At 35.1% G+C, this 16,665-nt stretch overlaps 2 protein-coding genes across 5 annotated transcripts; both read left to right on the forward strand.

Moving 5' to 3' along the window:
• Nucleotides 1-978: 978 nt before the first annotated feature.
• LOC127812145 (protein FAR1-RELATED SEQUENCE 5) lies at nt 979-9,530 on the forward strand. 4 transcript variants are annotated; one of them, XM_052352476.1, is made up of 3 exons: nt 979-1,129; nt 3,271-3,836; nt 8,932-9,530. In XM_052352476.1, coding segments are annotated over exons 1-3 (765 nt in total). In that variant the 5' UTR covers nt 979-1,128; the 3' UTR covers nt 9,130-9,530. The 4 variants fall into 4 exon arrangements, with proteins under 4 accessions (XP_052208436.1, XP_052208437.1, XP_052208438.1 ...); XM_052352477.1 differs by having other exon boundaries at nt 8,935-9,530; XM_052352478.1 differs by lacking the exon at nt 979-1,129 and adding an exon at nt 1,159-1,435.
• Nucleotides 9,531-10,912: 1,382 nt separating this feature from the next.
• On the forward strand, nt 10,913-14,421 carry LOC127811363 (uncharacterized). Its single transcript, XM_052351135.1, has 4 exons — nt 10,913-11,049; nt 11,163-11,802; nt 13,594-13,749; nt 13,846-14,421. The coding sequence occupies exons 2-4, from the start codon at nt 11,248-11,250 to the stop codon at nt 14,188-14,190; spliced, it is 1,056 nt and encodes a 351-aa protein (XP_052207095.1). The 5' UTR covers nt 10,913-11,049; nt 11,163-11,247; the 3' UTR covers nt 14,191-14,421.
• Nucleotides 14,422-16,665: the final 2,244 nt, after the last annotated feature.

A 16,665-nucleotide genomic window follows, 5' to 3' on the forward strand; every position in this document is an offset into this window, starting at 1 on the left:
TATCTAAAAGGTGTATTTTACCCTAACCTTTATAATTAGACTAAATTTAATGGCCATGCCTTCATGCAAAATACCCTAATTTCACTTTAGGTAGGGCTAAATTCAAAGTTACTGTCTTTGACTTTGAGGAATTATAAAGACTTTTTATGGGGATGTAGAAGTGGACAAAATTTAACCGTTGCTGCTAAGAAAAATGTTACTTTCTGAAAACACCCACCCCTTTTTCTCTCCCTTTATATTTCCTACACTCATATTGTCACTAAGGTTTGCTCACTAAACCTTACAGATTGTTGCGGTTCAAATTCAACCAGTTATATAAGAGTTTATGATTGAAAATAAATTATAATTAAATTATCAAAAACACAAACGAATTCAAAAGATTTATACAAAAAACTTAAATCGATAAAAATTACGAACATAAAAAATAAAATAAAATGGTATTATGATGATATTGCTATTATAATAGTGATATTACTGATACTGCTACAATCGTGATATTGCTACAATAATTTTAAAATATTAGATATTTATTTATAAATATACTATTTATCTATATATGTATATAAAAAATTATTAATTTATATAAATTTAAATTTTGATAAAAAAATGAGTCACGAAAAAAAATAAGTATTGATGAGTTACGAAGATAAATATTTAATAATAAATAATATCTTAATTATAGTTAAATTTAACTTTTTAATCACAATTAAATTTAAATTTGAAGCCACAATATGTTGGCTATGGAAAAATTAATGTAATTTAAGGGGAAAAAAAAAACTTGAAAAAGAGGAGAATAGTTTCAGATTGCATGCTTCAAATTAACCTGGTTCGGATCACAATCCGGCGCGCCACAAATGGGTCAACCCAACCCGCTTTGGAGATAAAGATAAAGTGAGCTCAGCCTCATCATATCAGACACGTGTCGTTGAATACAGGGTTGGGGAATGAATGTTGACTTCTTACATTTCTCATCAGCCAATAAGATCTCGACATTTCACGCCTCCTCGCGTCCATATAATCGTCTGCTTGAACCCTCACCCCGTCTCTCTGTCTCGTCGTCTCCTTCCGTTCCCGCAGGTCTCTCTTTCCTTCGCCGAGTGATCAGCATCTCAATCACTGCAAATTCCGAGTAAGCTTGTCCATATTCCTTCTCACTGCAGAGTCGAATAGGGTTTTCAAATTGGAGGTCTGTTTGTTTCTGCCGAAACCATTTTCCTGGAAAGTTGGAACTTTCCGCCTTTTTTTTACCCGGAGGAGGCCTTTGATTCTTTAATCGGGAACATTATGGGGATCATTTTCCTCCTGGAAAGCATTTTCTTAGGATTTTCGTTTATGTGCGTGGTTGTTTATGATGAATTATGGGCACATAGCAAATTTTGGATATTCGTTTTGCTCACGTGATAACTTTCGGGCCTGACGCAATTGAAGCCCTAAGGTTTTCGCCTCTTTGTGCTGGAAAATTGCTTCTTGGATGTCTATTTATGTGCTATTTATTTGGTTTGGTAATGCTTATGGATTATATTAGAAATTCGAAGACCCCAATGATGCTTGCCTGACATATTGAGGCATTGATGACATTAGAAATCTCACTCTTTTTGCCTATTAAAGTAAGTACTTTTTAAGAGAACCAAGTTTTCTAATCTCTTAAGGGTTTAGACTGTTTTTTCTATTAATAGTGTAAAAATGATATAGAAAATGATAATGATAAAACATGTTAATTTGATCTAATTCGGTATGTTCTGAGCATGGAAATTAAACACAACAGAGGTTTATAAAAAAACCCGGAGCTGACTACTCCAACAATCAAGAGAAAGCATTATACTATATAGAGGTTGTGCTCAAATTATAGTCTTCAAGTGACTATCCTATCTTCTGGCTATCTTCCAAGCTGTAAACTATGTGGAGTCAGCTACATGAATTATGGCTTATCAATCATTTCTATCTATCCCCTTATCTTTTACATGGCCCTTACATGTCATATCATATCTAAGAGTCTCTCACCAAGTTTTCTTAATCTTCCTCTACCTCTTTTGCTAAATATTTGTTCTATTCCATCTACTCTCCTCACCGGAACCTTTATTAGTTTTCTTCCCACTATAGTCTTAAAGTGAGTTTCCAAATTTTGTTTTGAGACTGCAAACTGATTTAGAAAAACAAACAACTGGTTGATTATGTCTTCCACGCTCAAATTTAAGTTAGGTCTGTAATTACTTGTAAATGTTAATCATGGACTGCAGCACGTCTTGAGGGCATATTAGTCTTGAAATTGTGTTTAATGTTGTGTTTTTGAAATTCCAACTTAGCAATTTTTTAAGTTTTCTCAATGCAACATCTGGAACTATCTGTTTATTTAGCAAGTGAAATTTCATGTGGACAAGGAAATCATTCCAGTTTTAATAGTTCAAAATTCAAGAAAAAGAAGTCAAAGTTATTCAATCATAATGTTCATGATGGAGATTGAATAAGGAGGAAAAGTCTATGTTTGTGCTATTAAAATATCATCTTTACTTATGTTGATTTTTTATGGCCCCTTAAAAATCAAAAACGGCATAAAGGATCAATTTATCTACATTGTGCAGTAGATTATTTCCTGCTAACCAACCAAGGGTTGACTTGGGGTTATTCCAAAATTAGATTCTATATTACATTCTTTAGACACCGGATTCTCAACCTCAATGGAAAAAATATCTGTGCCTTACATTGATTTGAGCCTAAATGGTTCTTGAAAGGTGAAGACGTAAATTGGCTGAGGCTAGAATGTTAAACACAATGGAGCTTGGTGAAGTAAATGTTCCAAAGATGACATAACATTGCGCACTGATGATATAGGTTCCTGCTGGAAAAGGTTTATATGATACAATTCATAAGTATATTCTTTCTGGACGTCTTTATATGGTGAAAAAGATATTGTATTTATTTGTTTTTTGTACTTCACACGTACACATATTGTTGGTTAATTGTGAGTTTAAGTTTCTTTTTCCAATTTTCCCTAGAACATATGTGGGTATAGAATATACCGCATAGAGATGCCATGAAATAGTTACACAGGTAACACAAATTTATGGTATATTATGAATGGTTTTGAGGGTGACACAGACATGTTCTCTGAGTCTTATTATCTCAATAAGGCCAAATTCTATTACCTGGAGAAGAAGAAATATTTTTTTAATGGGTTGGACTGCATTTTTTTTCCAAGGCACAAAATATAGTTTCATTTTTCTCTTTTGGAAGTTATGGTTGGCATAATCTAGATGACTGCTTATTTTGCAGTGGATTTTGAGGTTGATGGTGATGTCGATGGTGAAGTGGTAGGTAATTCTGTTGATTTGGAAGGCAGGGCTGGTGATGAAAATGGAATGGTAGGAAGTTCTATTGAAGGAGCTTTTCAACAAAATCAGGATGATAAGGCCTCTCTAGATCTTTCTGAGAGGGAAATGGTTCCTGTTGATGAGCCTCTTGCTGTAAGTAGTTCAGCTCCCATAGACGAGCCCTATGTTGGCCAGGAGTTTGAATCTGAAGCTGCAGCACATGCATTCTATAATGGTTATGCAACCAGAGTGGGCTTCATTATCCGTGTCAGCAAGCTCTCTCGATCAAGGCGTGATGGATCTGCCATAGGTCGGGCACTTGTTTGTAATAAAGAGGGCTATCGCATGCCTGATAAACGTGAAAAAATTGTGCGGCAAAGGGCGGAAACAAGGGTTGGTTGCAGAGCAATGATTTTAGTTAGGAAAGTGAGCTCTGGTAAATGGGTTGTTACAAAGTTTGTAAAGGAGCATGCACATCCCTTAACTCCTGGAAAAGGTCGAAGGGACTTGATCTATGATCAATATCCGGTTAGTTCTACATTCATAGTTTTTACAATTTTGTTCATCGTATTTTCAATTCATGCATATAATTAAATTTCAGGTTGTTTCACTAAAAATACACCATGAAGTCCTTTAAACAATTATAATAATTGTGGAGTTGTGATCATCTAGATGGAACCGTGGGCAACCTTGTAAACTTGTGCAGAGGAAAACTGTTTCTTATAATTTATCATGGGCTGATATTTAAGTCAACTTACTTAACCAAGGGAGATGTAAATGTGGAACTAATTGGGGTTTAGGATCAATGGTTATGTCCTCTGTAACCTCTTTGTTTGCATTTTTAAGCATCAGAGTAAAATCCAAAAGAATGTGTTTTTTTTATTCATCTAGTTCGACACTAGAGATCGAGCCTTGGTACCAAATGTAAGATTGTTCCTTTGTGATTGGAAGATTAAATGCTTATATACAACTATGAATTATTTTTATGGTATCTTAGTTACTAATTACACATTTATCTCAACAGGTTGGCTTCCAAATTAGGGTTTAGTGCCTACAAATATTATTTTGTTTTCCTTTTTGGCAGCTTCGCTGTATATTCAGTGTGTGTCATTAACTTTAGTTGCCAAGTGAGCTGGATTAGTGAGCACTCGAACATGACAAATATCTTGGACCACAGTATAGTTAATAATAACCATCTCAAGCATGCCACTTTTTTTTTTTTGGGTGCTCATGCATCATAACGGTTGCAAATGCCAGTTAATCATATTCTTTTCAACTCTTATTGAAAACTAATTTTCTTTGGTTAACAAGAGATTTGCATTAATGATTTTGAGCTTATAAATGTAAACGCATAGATATTTTAAGGATTATCAGTTACTCAAGTTGGTAAAACAAATGAGTTTAAGCCTAGAATGAAATTGGTTTTTTCTTATTTGGTTCATATGGGATTCTGAATCCAAGGTTTATGGCCTTAATGCTTGTAGATATGGGTTGTGTTTTAGGACCAGGCCTCCAATTTATTTTCCTAATAAAAAGAAAAAAACAGAAATTGGCATTATTTACCAATGAAGAACTCTTTTTTTCCCACCTTCCTCCATGATTCCCTGGTGGGTGCCCCCATTGATGGAATGAACTTAATATTAGTTATGCATGGAAAAAAAAAAACACTAGCACATTAACTTTATTTTGGCCATAAAATTAGTTCAAGTGGGAATTTTTTGGGTTTGTTTCTTTTATCACTGTAGAAAAAAAAAAAGAATCAAGTAAAAATGATGTAAACAGTAGTAGTATTGTGAAAGTGAAGTTTCCTAGAGGACCACACAATGGGTTAAGATGCATTTCCCCCCTGAGAAGACTCGAATTTGAGTCTCATTGACTGAAAATGTTGAAGTATATTGAAGTAGTAGAGTTGTTGCACTCGTATACATTGTAGGAGAGGGTGATTGACAGATTATGTGTTAAATACTTGAAACAAGAATATTGGATTATCAGGTAGATTTATGTCTGGAGGTCAGTAGTGGAAGTAATTATCTAGTAAGGATAGAAAAGTTATATATAAAGCATTGGAACTTTTCATTTGATCCTTGGAGATTTCATGTGGCACCAAAGTCTTATTAGTATATATGATACAACAATGATCAAAGTCATGTATAGTGAACTTATAACCACAATAAGAACAATCTTAGATAAATTGTGATTTCCCTGTCACTGGATGCTACACGAGTATATGTTTGCTTTGATAAAAATATGTCATGATCCTAGGGTTTGCCTAGGGTTGAATCGGAAATTATTGAGCAATTTGTTAGGAACCAGGAAAGATAGAACAGAAATGGAGGGAGGATTATACAGAACGAGGGAGATAACAGCAAGATTAGAGGGAGGAAATGCAGTCAGAACAGAGAAAGGGAGGGAGATCAGAGGGAATAGAGAGATATCAGAAAGTTGAGAGAGAAACAGCAAGTTCAATTATCATTCAAAACATGACTACTTCTCTAGATTACAGCCTATTTATAGGCTTTCTAGGTAAATGTACAAACTAGCAAAGCAGTAAAGTACAACACCTAACAATACATGCAATCTACTATTACTAATATGCCCTTGTGGTCATGACAAAATATAAGGTGAGAAGTCATTTGCATGCAACGTTTTAATACTATTTTCTTGAATGACATATAAGGTGAGTCCTAACTTGGAAGTAGTCAACTGGATGCAAAATTTTAGATTAAAAAGGTCTAGGGCAATAAAACTAAACATCTGTAAAATCAGAGTACAATGGGGTACTTATGATTGAGTGCCAAAAATATTTGATACCTATAATCAATCATACATTTGGGGGAGAGATTAGTACAGGTGTTACTCAAAATTAACTGATGATTGATTGAGTGGAGGAATGGTTTGGATGCCTTGGGTAAGTGATGCATGCTCACAAATTAAAGGTTAAATTTTATACAACATTGTAGATGCCTGCCATGTTTGTGGTACAGCATGTTGGATAATCAAGAAAAATGTGATCAGACTGAATGAAATTGGGAATAGCAGGTGGGGCTAAGAAACAGTTAGTTATTAAGGTGGTGTCCGTCACCTATTGTATGTTAAAATGATGAAACTTATTAAGGTGGTTTCTATCTGAAGATCTTATGGTTTTTGTTTTAGGTTGGGATTTTGATAAGTATGCTCTTTTGGGAGCTGTAAACAATTCAAGCTCAGACATCTCGCTGCTCTAGCTCAGCTTGGTAAAATTGAAGTAATAATATAGCTTGGCCGGGTCCAAAAGTTTTGATGAATTTCATTAATAAACATGTATTGTTACTCATTACTTGCATTTAGGGGTCTCATTTAGTTATTAGAGTTGAGAGTTCCTGTATTTATTATTTAGAAAATCAGGTTAAATCTGTGATAAGAAATCTGGACTGCTCTGGTTCAACTGGGAAAATTGAGAACTGGTCCGGTTCAAGCCTAAGAACTGACTGGTTATTTCCTGATGTGGGAGGTCATGGGGAACTGGCTGATCTTTACGCACACACAAATCTCACCCATGAAAGTTTTTCCCTGATCATTACTGCTTGAAGAATGAATGCTCTTTCTCTACCTGTTACCTGTTTGAAGTCCAACAACTGCTGCCTGCAACAGAACAATATATATATATATATATAGAGAGAGAGAGAGAGAGAGAGGATTGATAGTTACCCACCCCCCCCCCCCCCCCCCCCCCCCCTCTTGGAGCTTCATGTACCAAAGCAAGGAACAAAACAAAGCCCAAATGAAATAGATGGGAAATTGTACACAGGCAGGCAATATCCACAGAAATATACTCAAAGACGCAGAGAAACAAGAAAGGTTAGGGTGAGAATTGATGAATGAGAGAGAGAGAGATTTGATACTGTCAGATGGTATAAAAATCAATATAGTATTTACGTGGATCACCTTAATGCCGTTGGATATGAAAGTATATTTTTTATTTGACAAAAGAGTTTATACCTATAAATATTAATTTCTGCTCCACTTTGCACTTCACCTTTGTTGCTGGTGGGTCCCAAGCCTGGTTTGAGTGTTTTATGTCTATATATAAGTTCATGAAAAAATTTTAAATTTAGGAGAATTTAATTATAGGTTATATAATGTATTTTTATTTTTGAATCATAGATCTAATTATTATTTATTATTTATTTAACAAAATCGCATTCATGTTCGACCCCAGTTCGATCCTTCTCCAGTTTGAAACCCCAGTCTGGGTTTCAAAAAATCGAATGAAGTAGCTTACTTGTTTGACACCTTTACATGTTATAGACCAACTAGTTTGGTGAATAGACAGCTTGGGAAAAAATTTCAAGCAAGCATTGATAGCACATGGCAAGGAATTCTGCATTAAAGAATTGTGAAAGCTTATATATTACTAGATAAAAATGTTAGGAATTTTTTTTTTGGGGGTGGGGGGTTGTCCATTGTAGTACCGTGTTTAGTTATAATAACCTTACACCTCAAGAAGATCAAACAAAGGATATCCTAGTCCATATGCGGAATAACAGAATGATAAGGAAGTTTTTTTATATACTTTTTTGGTATGTTCTGAACCATTTTATGCTAGAGTATATTTCTTTTTCTTTTGTGGCAATCAATTAATTAATTTATGATCAGTGTCAATTAAATGTTTGGATAGTTTGGTTGGCTCCATTTCTCCTCTGTGGCTAGCATACTTAAATCTGGTGACTCAACGGCTGCCATTTTTCTACCTCTCCCTCTCTCTCAAAAAAGAGATATCTTCTAATTGTAAAATTAACATGAAATGTTGATTTGTTGTGTTCTTCTTGCCTCAATTAAAAACTAGCTTCTACATTGCCTGGCCCCATTGTCCCTGGGTATTGTAATGGACATCTGAAGTTTTTTTTTTTACATGTAATTTTTTGAATTTTCTTGCAACAGCCTTTATGGGGCATTAATTTTCATGTAACAGTATTGCAGGGTATTTTATCCAATGCTATTCGGTTTTTAATAATGTTTGGGAACCAAGTTTGTTCTGTGTTCTGTGGCTTTAACAGACACGTCCGTCTTCTTGTTGTGACACATTTATTCTTAAGAATGACAATATCAGATCTCTAGTTGTTTTGGTGGTAAGTTCCTTGGCTTTGCTTGCTACAACTCACCAATAGAAAAAATAATCATTTTACCTTACTACTAGTTGACATGGGTATAATGTCCTTACCGAAATACAACCATGTCTAGAGATGATTGGAGATCTAAAATCCATGTAATTTACCTTATCTGACAGGGATTTAGGCTTTTTGATTGTCTTGTGGTACATGTTGTTACAAGTGATTATGTAAATCAATGGTAAACTTGACTTCCCTGTGGGTGTCATATTATTTGAATAGCACAGGATGTTGTTTTGAAGGCTCCAGACTTGTCCTCAAAATGGAATTTGAAACAAACAGAGTAATCTACCAAGTAATGGAAAAACTTAGATGATATAAGTTCGGCTCAATTTTGCCATTAGAAGTAAAAGAATCTCATACTTCAAATCCCTTGTTTAATCTACGGCTGCTTTGCTCTTCTGAAAGACTAACACATTTTATTTTTTGCCCTAGTTTTGCTTTTGCACCTTACTTTGTTCTGCTTGTACTTTTAGCAGAATGAGCATGACAAGATCCGGGAGCTGTCTCAACAGCTGGCGATTGAAAAAAAGCGAGCTGCATCATATAAAAGGCATTTAGATATGGTCTTCGAGTACATCGAAGAGCACAACCAGAGCCTCTCGAAGAAGATTCAAGACATAGTAGACAGCGTAAGGGAGATGGAGTCTAAAGAACAACATAGCCGTAGATAGATAGTCTTTTTAACATTATTCAAGTTACTCTCTCAGTCAGTCGAAAACGAAACCAACGGGAGGAGAAGAAGCATGCAGGATGCTGTTGGATGAGCAAACATATTCATGAACATGGTGTTGATTTTGCTAATTTTCCCAGCCTTCTTCTGGCTTGTGCATTAGGTTGGAATTTTGAAGTGAACATTCCTTTTGAGCTCCTTGTATAACTATATATATATGCCCTTTATAGGAAACAAGAGCAGAAATCTAAATATTTAGATGAGCGTCCATGCCCTTATTTGGCTGTGGAATAAAGTCATCATTTCCATGATCCTTGATGTAAAGGCACCTTCATTTTGCATGGTGAAAGCTGTGGTTTTGTACCCTACAAAACTGCTTCAAAGAATGATTATGTTTTTCAATTTCAGATACGAGCTATCGAACGAAACCTGGATGTTTCCTTCTTGGACCGATAGTCATCGAGAGTGGTTTTGGACTGTTTCATCCTTTTTAAAACTTACGATTTACTTTGACCCTAGCCTAAATATATGAATAGGTTTGCTGTGAGTCAATATTTGAGACCTATCTTTTTAGATAGATATAAACAATTACACAGTTTCACACAAAAATATAATAGAATTCATGAGTTGTGTATCTCAAACTCTTAAATCCCAAATCTTTTTAAGAACGTAAAAGGGAGAATATTAAGATAAATAACAAATAAATTAATTTTTGAAAAAATTAATGTAACAATAAAAATAGTCAGTCGCACACATTTGGTTACTAAGTTGAAATCTTTTTGAACTGGGTTTATTTATAGATTTGTGATTATTGTGTAATTAATAGATTTATTTAATAAAATTAGTAGCTCTCCATAAGCGTGTTCAAATTTTAATTTTGATTGAAAAAGTAGTTTAGATTGGTCTAGATCAATTAATTGAAGTTCGCACAGAATGAATCTATTTGGATCCTCGACCATACTGTTGGAGATAAACAATTTTTGGTCCAATCCAATATCAGTTAAAAACTAAAAACTGGTTGATAGTTATTAAAAATAATATTTTATTACAATTTATAGTAATAAATAATATTAATAAATATATACATAGACATTTTGTTACTGTTTAAACCACGAGACCAAACCTAAAGAGAAGTTAATTTCAGATCAATTGGAAAAAGAAGAATCGCTGGGTCATGCTCTTTGGGCCCTCCATGGTCAAGAGATAGTTCAGTAGACAATGAGCGATCCTAAAAATTGAAAAATGCTTGTAGCCTTCACGTTTGCGGTTATGCTAAGAGTCGAAATATGTCTATTGGGTTCCCTGATTTACTTCTTCTGCTGAAATCGCGGAGCCAGATAGTAGTGGACACTCGTGATGGTGCGTTAAGCAAAAAAAAAAAAAAGAAAAGTCAATTCTAATATAATTTAGAGTAAATGAAGACTCTTGCTTAGAGGGTAATATTTCGATTAAATTGAAATAATTAAATTAAATTAGTTGAAATGATCGATTCAATTCAGTTTAAATTATAAATTCATTTGAGTTGTAAATCGGTTCAAGTCAATTTCTAAGTTTGATAACTTTGATTATTTCGGATCAGTTCAGTTTCGTATTAAAGAAATTCGAAATAATCAAATTGATCAAAATGTAAAAAATGACGTTATTTTTGTGTTTTATTATTATTATTATTATTTTTTCAGTATTCTCGATTAATTTGACTTTTTTTAATTTAAAAATCTATTGGATCTGTTTGTTCAATTTTTGTAAACAGGAAAAAAAAAAAACAGAATTATCAGTATGTGTAAGAGTCGGAAGTTTTTGACGACAAAAATGGCTCCAATGTTTTCTTTTTTTATTATATTCCCCTCAAATATCAGCGGACCGTTGATTCCGCCGCCACTGTAACCCTCTCTCTCTTTGGGTTCCTGTAACCACTCACCGGGTAGCATCTGCATCTTTGCTTCGTTATATTACAAATCTATGTTTGTATAAGCATGTATATGTTGATATGATTGTGCTGTATTTTCTCAACTCTCTGTGTAATCTTCTTCCCAGATAGCAGGAACACTGAGTTCCAGTTGAGTTCATCAAACTGAATTGAGCTTGGATTACAATTCTGATTCGTTTTTTCCCTCAAAACATGAAGAAGATGATAGCTATAGGCTTCGAGGGTTCGGCCAATAAGATTGCCGTTGGCGTTGTAACCCTAGATGGTTCAATCCTCTCAAACCCTAGGCACACCTATGTTACTCCCCCGGGCCAAGGATTCCTCCCCCGGGAAACCGCGCAGCACCACCTCCAACATGTCCTTCCCCTCATCAAATCGGCCCTGAAAACCGCCCAAATAACCCCTTCTGACATTGACTGTATTTGTTACACCAAAGGACCCGGCATGGGCGCGCCGTTACAGGTCGCTGCTGTTGCTGTCCGGGTCCTTTCTCAGCTTTGGAAGAAGCCTATTGTTGCTGTGAACCATTGTGTCGCCCATATTGAAATGGGAAGGATTGTGACCGGAGCGGATGACCCTGTTGTTTTGTATGTCAGTGGTGGGAATACGCAGGTGATTGCTTATAGTGAGGGGCGGTATAGAATTTTTGGTGAGACCATTGATATTGCTGTTGGGAATTGCTTGGACCGGTTTGCGAGGGTTCTGACTCTGTCAAATGATCCAAGCCCTGGGTACAACATTGAGCAGGTATGGGTGTTTCTTTAATCCTTGTCAATAAGCTGATGTTCGCACAGGTGCATCGCATGTCTTCTTTAGTTTGATTTAGACAAAGCATTAGATTTAGTCGTTACTTTTGATGTTTTACTTCTTTAGCACTGAAGTTAAAAGGGTTTTTCTTTATTGACCTGTTATGTGTATTGTTTGTGAAAACTTACTTCTTGAAGTAATTAAGTTTTCAATTGTATATTATGTTGATATGTGTATGAGAGCTTTTGTTGTTACTTTTTTAGCCCTCATTTTATTAGGATGACCTTGTTCCTTCATTCCTCAATTTGTTCATGCTTGTAACAATGGTGGACGCAGGATAGAATGGGGGTGGGGGGGTGGGGGGGGGGGGGGAATTTCAACATTAGGATAATTATGCCTTAGTCTCTTAATATGCCTGGACATATAAGCCTCTTAATTTTATGGGATTTTGATTTTAGTTGGGGGCCAATAATAGTAATTGTCCTTTTTTTTTGGTTTTATTATATACCAAAAAGGGTTTTCAAAAATTTGGGGGGCCCAATATTAGTAAAATTCCTTTTTTTTGTTTGTTTTAGTATGTACTAAAAGGGTTTTTTTTTTTTTTTTTTTAAATCTAGGGGGGCCATGGCCCCCCTGAGCCCAAACATAGGTCTGCCCCGTGTAAGGCTCCTCTATGGAGTTTTTTGGAAGCATGCATGTGAGCCGTGGCTGTCTGTGTAACATTAGCTTTGAGATTAAGATGCTATGATAACAAAATTCCAGTTTTTCCCCCCTTGAATTAACAATCAGTATCTATTCTTCCCCATTCCCACCAATTAGTGTCGAATTCCTCTGGCAAATTCTCAATGTATCTGGTGCCTCATGATAAGGTGGTTAATTGGTGGTAATCTACCAAATTTGAAAGTCAAATCAACTTGGATTCTTTTATTTCATGCCATGTTTTATGATGTTATAATTAAATTACCCTTTTAAAGATATTTTTGCTTGGCAAAAGAGTGAAAAGTCCTTGCCATCACCTCATTTTCATTTCAATTGGCTGAAACCTTCATTAGTTTGTGCAGGTCTAACTAAACCATGAATCACGACTTGATGCGGATGCACTTAAATGAATATATAGAATTTTCATTCTTTACTGTCTCACATTCGTCCATTTAGGAACTTGGTTTTATTACTTTTACCTTTAGTGGCTGGAAAGTGTGGAATTTTGTTAATATGTTTCATCATTTGGTTTGAATGTTTCATTCCAAGTGTTGTGCAACTGGAATTGTGGACATGTTGAATAAAGAGGTTATTTAGTTGACTTTTTTCATTCTCACGAAATGTGTTTAGATAAATTAATGTAAAACTGTAGATAATTATTTAGAAATGGAGATAATAACTTGGATTAGTGGCCAACACTTGTTGGTGTTGCGGAAACAGTTGCCGTGTTGCAAGAATCTGTATAATACAATATTAGAGTTCTTCAGCATTCATCATTGCAGCCATTGAAGCTTTATTTTCCACTCATGTTGCTATGGCAATTTTAATTTCCGATGCCAAAAACCATATTGGATTATCTGAAGACTGGATCGCAACTACTACCTGAACAAGTTTTACTTGAACTAATATTCACCTTTTATTGTCTCCTTGTATCACACTGTATTAGCCATCATTTTGCCTCTGCCTGCTGATTATTGTACTCACCAGTTTCTATATGATCAAAAGGGAACCTTCTTAGTTCTTGCAGGTTATGATACAAAAAAAAAAAATTCTCAGTGCCTAATTTGCACGGTTTTCTTTTATTGTCATCAGCTTGCAAAGAAAGGAGAAAAGTTTATAGACCTTCCTTATGTTGTGAAAGGAATGGATGTTTCGTTTAGTGGGATTCTGAGTTACATTGAAGCCACTGCTGAGGAAAAGCTCAAGAATGATGAATGCACCCCTGCAGATTTGTGCTATTCGCTGCAGGTAATCATTCATATATTTCTTATAAATTGCATGTGTGACTGGAATGCTTGCATGGCCTAGTTGTGTTACAATGTCTGTTTGCATATATTGTTATAGGAAACTGTCTTTGCTATGCTTGTGGAGATTACTGAACGGGCAATGGCCCATTGCGACAAGAAAGATGTTCTCATTGTTGGTGGCGTGGGCTGCAATGAACGGTTGCAAGATATGATGAGAATTATGTGCTCCGAGAGGGGTGGGAATTTGTTTGCAACTGATGAAAGGTACTGTGTTGACAATGGGGCGATGATCGCATACACTGGTCTCCTCGCTTATGCTAACGGGATTTCGACTCCACTGGAAGAATCAACCTTCACACAGCGGTTCAGAACTGATGAAGTTCTGGCAGTCTGGAGAGACGAAAAGGAATCTTCTAATGGCCTCAGAGAGAAAAATGTCTGATTGTGTCCATGCTTGGTGTATTTGTGAGGAATATCCTGGACTAATAGCTTGGTAATTCTGTGAAGGTATCTAGGCTCTTCACAATCATTTACATTGAGGGTTTAGTATGTTATTTTTGTCGAATTTACATTATTTACATTAGTTGTTGGTATCTTATTGCAACCCCCCTTTATTCGGGTTTTCAAACTGATAGTAGATGAAAATTCAAATGCAGTGTGTTGTTTAGTATGATATCTGTGTAAACCTTCATATTGTCAAGCACCTAGGTTTAACCTAGGGTTTTAGAAAGGACTTTGGAAGAAATGGGGGGTAGAACAGAATGGAGGGAGAAACATAACAGAAGGAGAGAGAGAGAGAACAGGAGAGATCGAGAGAGAGAATTGTAGAGAGAGATGACAGAGCACATAGTTCTCTACAATTCTACTTTAATATATGTAATATACTATTACTAATATACCTTGTGGTCGTGACACATTTCACTATATTTCTTTCTATGGAAGGGTAGATTCAGACTCAACACTACTTTACCATGAAGTGCAAAGCTTATAGGAAATGGAGGTAAGCAATCTCATACTTTCTTTCTTCTGTGTGCATCACAGCAGCAAATTTTGTTGCAAACTAATTTAATTTTACCTTCTTTTGTTCTATCACAGTTTATAGAAAGAAAATTTTATCTAAATACTTTATAATGTACATTTATCATCTACAATTTGCCTAGATTTTGAAACCACCCTTTGGTCTTATAATGTACATTTATCATTTGCAAGTGATCTTATACTTATAATGTACTTTTTCACCCATCTTTGTCTTAAAGAATGCTCATTTTGATTTTAATGATAAGTAATTATCACCTCTCTAACTTTTAGTGTCAGTTTTTAAAATTTTATAAAGCTCATGATCATAACTTCACTATTTTTTTATTTAAAAAAATTTAAGTTAAATATAGAAGTGTTTGACAGAGGTAAATTGAATTAAATTGAGACTAAAAAGCTTTTAATTTAACGACCAAAGACCAAACCAAACCGATTACTTAACAGGTTGGATGGATATGGTTCGATTTAGTGTAGATTAGTTTAATAAATTAATTTATTTTTATTTAATATAAATTTTAAAATATATATATGTGCTTGGGCGTCAACACACATTAATATATGGAGTAAAGTAAAATCAATAATAATTTAATATTTAATTTTTGATTCAACGAAATAATCTAACTTCAAATATCTATACTAAGTAAAAATTATATATACTAAAGGAGTAGCCTGTGAGTGCAAAAAAAAAAAAATTTAAGTGAATTGGTGACATTTGATAACAGTTTAAATTTTAATTTTTTAGGACAATTTTAAATAAAACAAGTTGTAGTATAATAGTCAAATTGTTTTAAAAGTTCAAAATTATTTAAAGATAATTAAATGCATCTGCCAATCGCCCTTTCAATCTGTCACGTGCCACAAAATATGAGGTTCTACTATCATGGAAGAGGTTCTCATCTTCTCTCCATCAAGTTCTCCCGTTAACCACCTTGGGGCAAGTCAAAAAGGCTATGATTGCGCACGTATGGGCAACTCAGTTGGTTATAGTTGGGGGTATAAAGTGCCTTTAAGATAAAATTTGGGATAAGGATCAAGGATCAAGTCTCACTAGCGACAGTGTGAGAGTAATTTCTCAAAATGAAAGGGACTCATTGTGCGCAGTGAACACTAGTTTAATCACTATGCTCGACTGAGTCACCATGTTTAACCCCCTTATATTCTGTCGGGCCAGGTGTGGGGGCGCTTGAGGTAAGCGATTCACCTTTTGGGACAAAAAGGTTATGATCGCGCCTAATCTAAAAAAAAAAAAAAAAAGCTATGATCGCCAGTAATTTTAAAAAAAAAAATGACTACAATCACCCCAAAGGGCATAATTGGGTGGCAAATGAGGGGATTGTAAAGTCATGTTGGAGACTATAGTGTAGGATCAATTTTTTGGGGAAACAAAATTTGTATTTTTCTATGAGTGGTCTTTGATAAGTGCCAATAGATGCAACTTCAAAACATAAAAAATAAAAAAAAAAATTGTTCACCTAGAGACATCCCTAATTTATCTCCTTCATGTTGATTTTGGGACAAGTTTGACAGGAGCACGAGTGATAGCGCATAATCTTAAAAAAAAAAAAAAAGGACTACGATCAGGCCCCCAAGGGCACAGCTGGGTGGCAAATGAGGGGATTGTAAAATCATGCTGGAGGTTGCCAATGTGAGATCGATTCCTAAGGGAGGTAAATCTGTATTTTTTTGAGAGTGATCTTTGGTAAGTGTCAGTGGACGCAACTTCAAACCCTGATCACCTATACACATCCCTAATTTATCTCCCTCGTGATGACCCTGAGACGAGTTTGATGGGGGTGCGAGTGATAGTACGTAATTTAAAAAAAAAATACTACGATTAAGCCCCAAGCACATCTCCGTTGGCAAAGGAAGAATCTCTTAGGTG

This window comes from Diospyros lotus, chromosome 10 (assembly GCF_014633365.1).
Source record: "Diospyros lotus cultivar Yz01 chromosome 10, ASM1463336v1, whole genome shotgun sequence".
NCBI lineage: Eukaryota > Viridiplantae > Streptophyta > Magnoliopsida > Ericales > Ebenaceae > Diospyros > Diospyros lotus.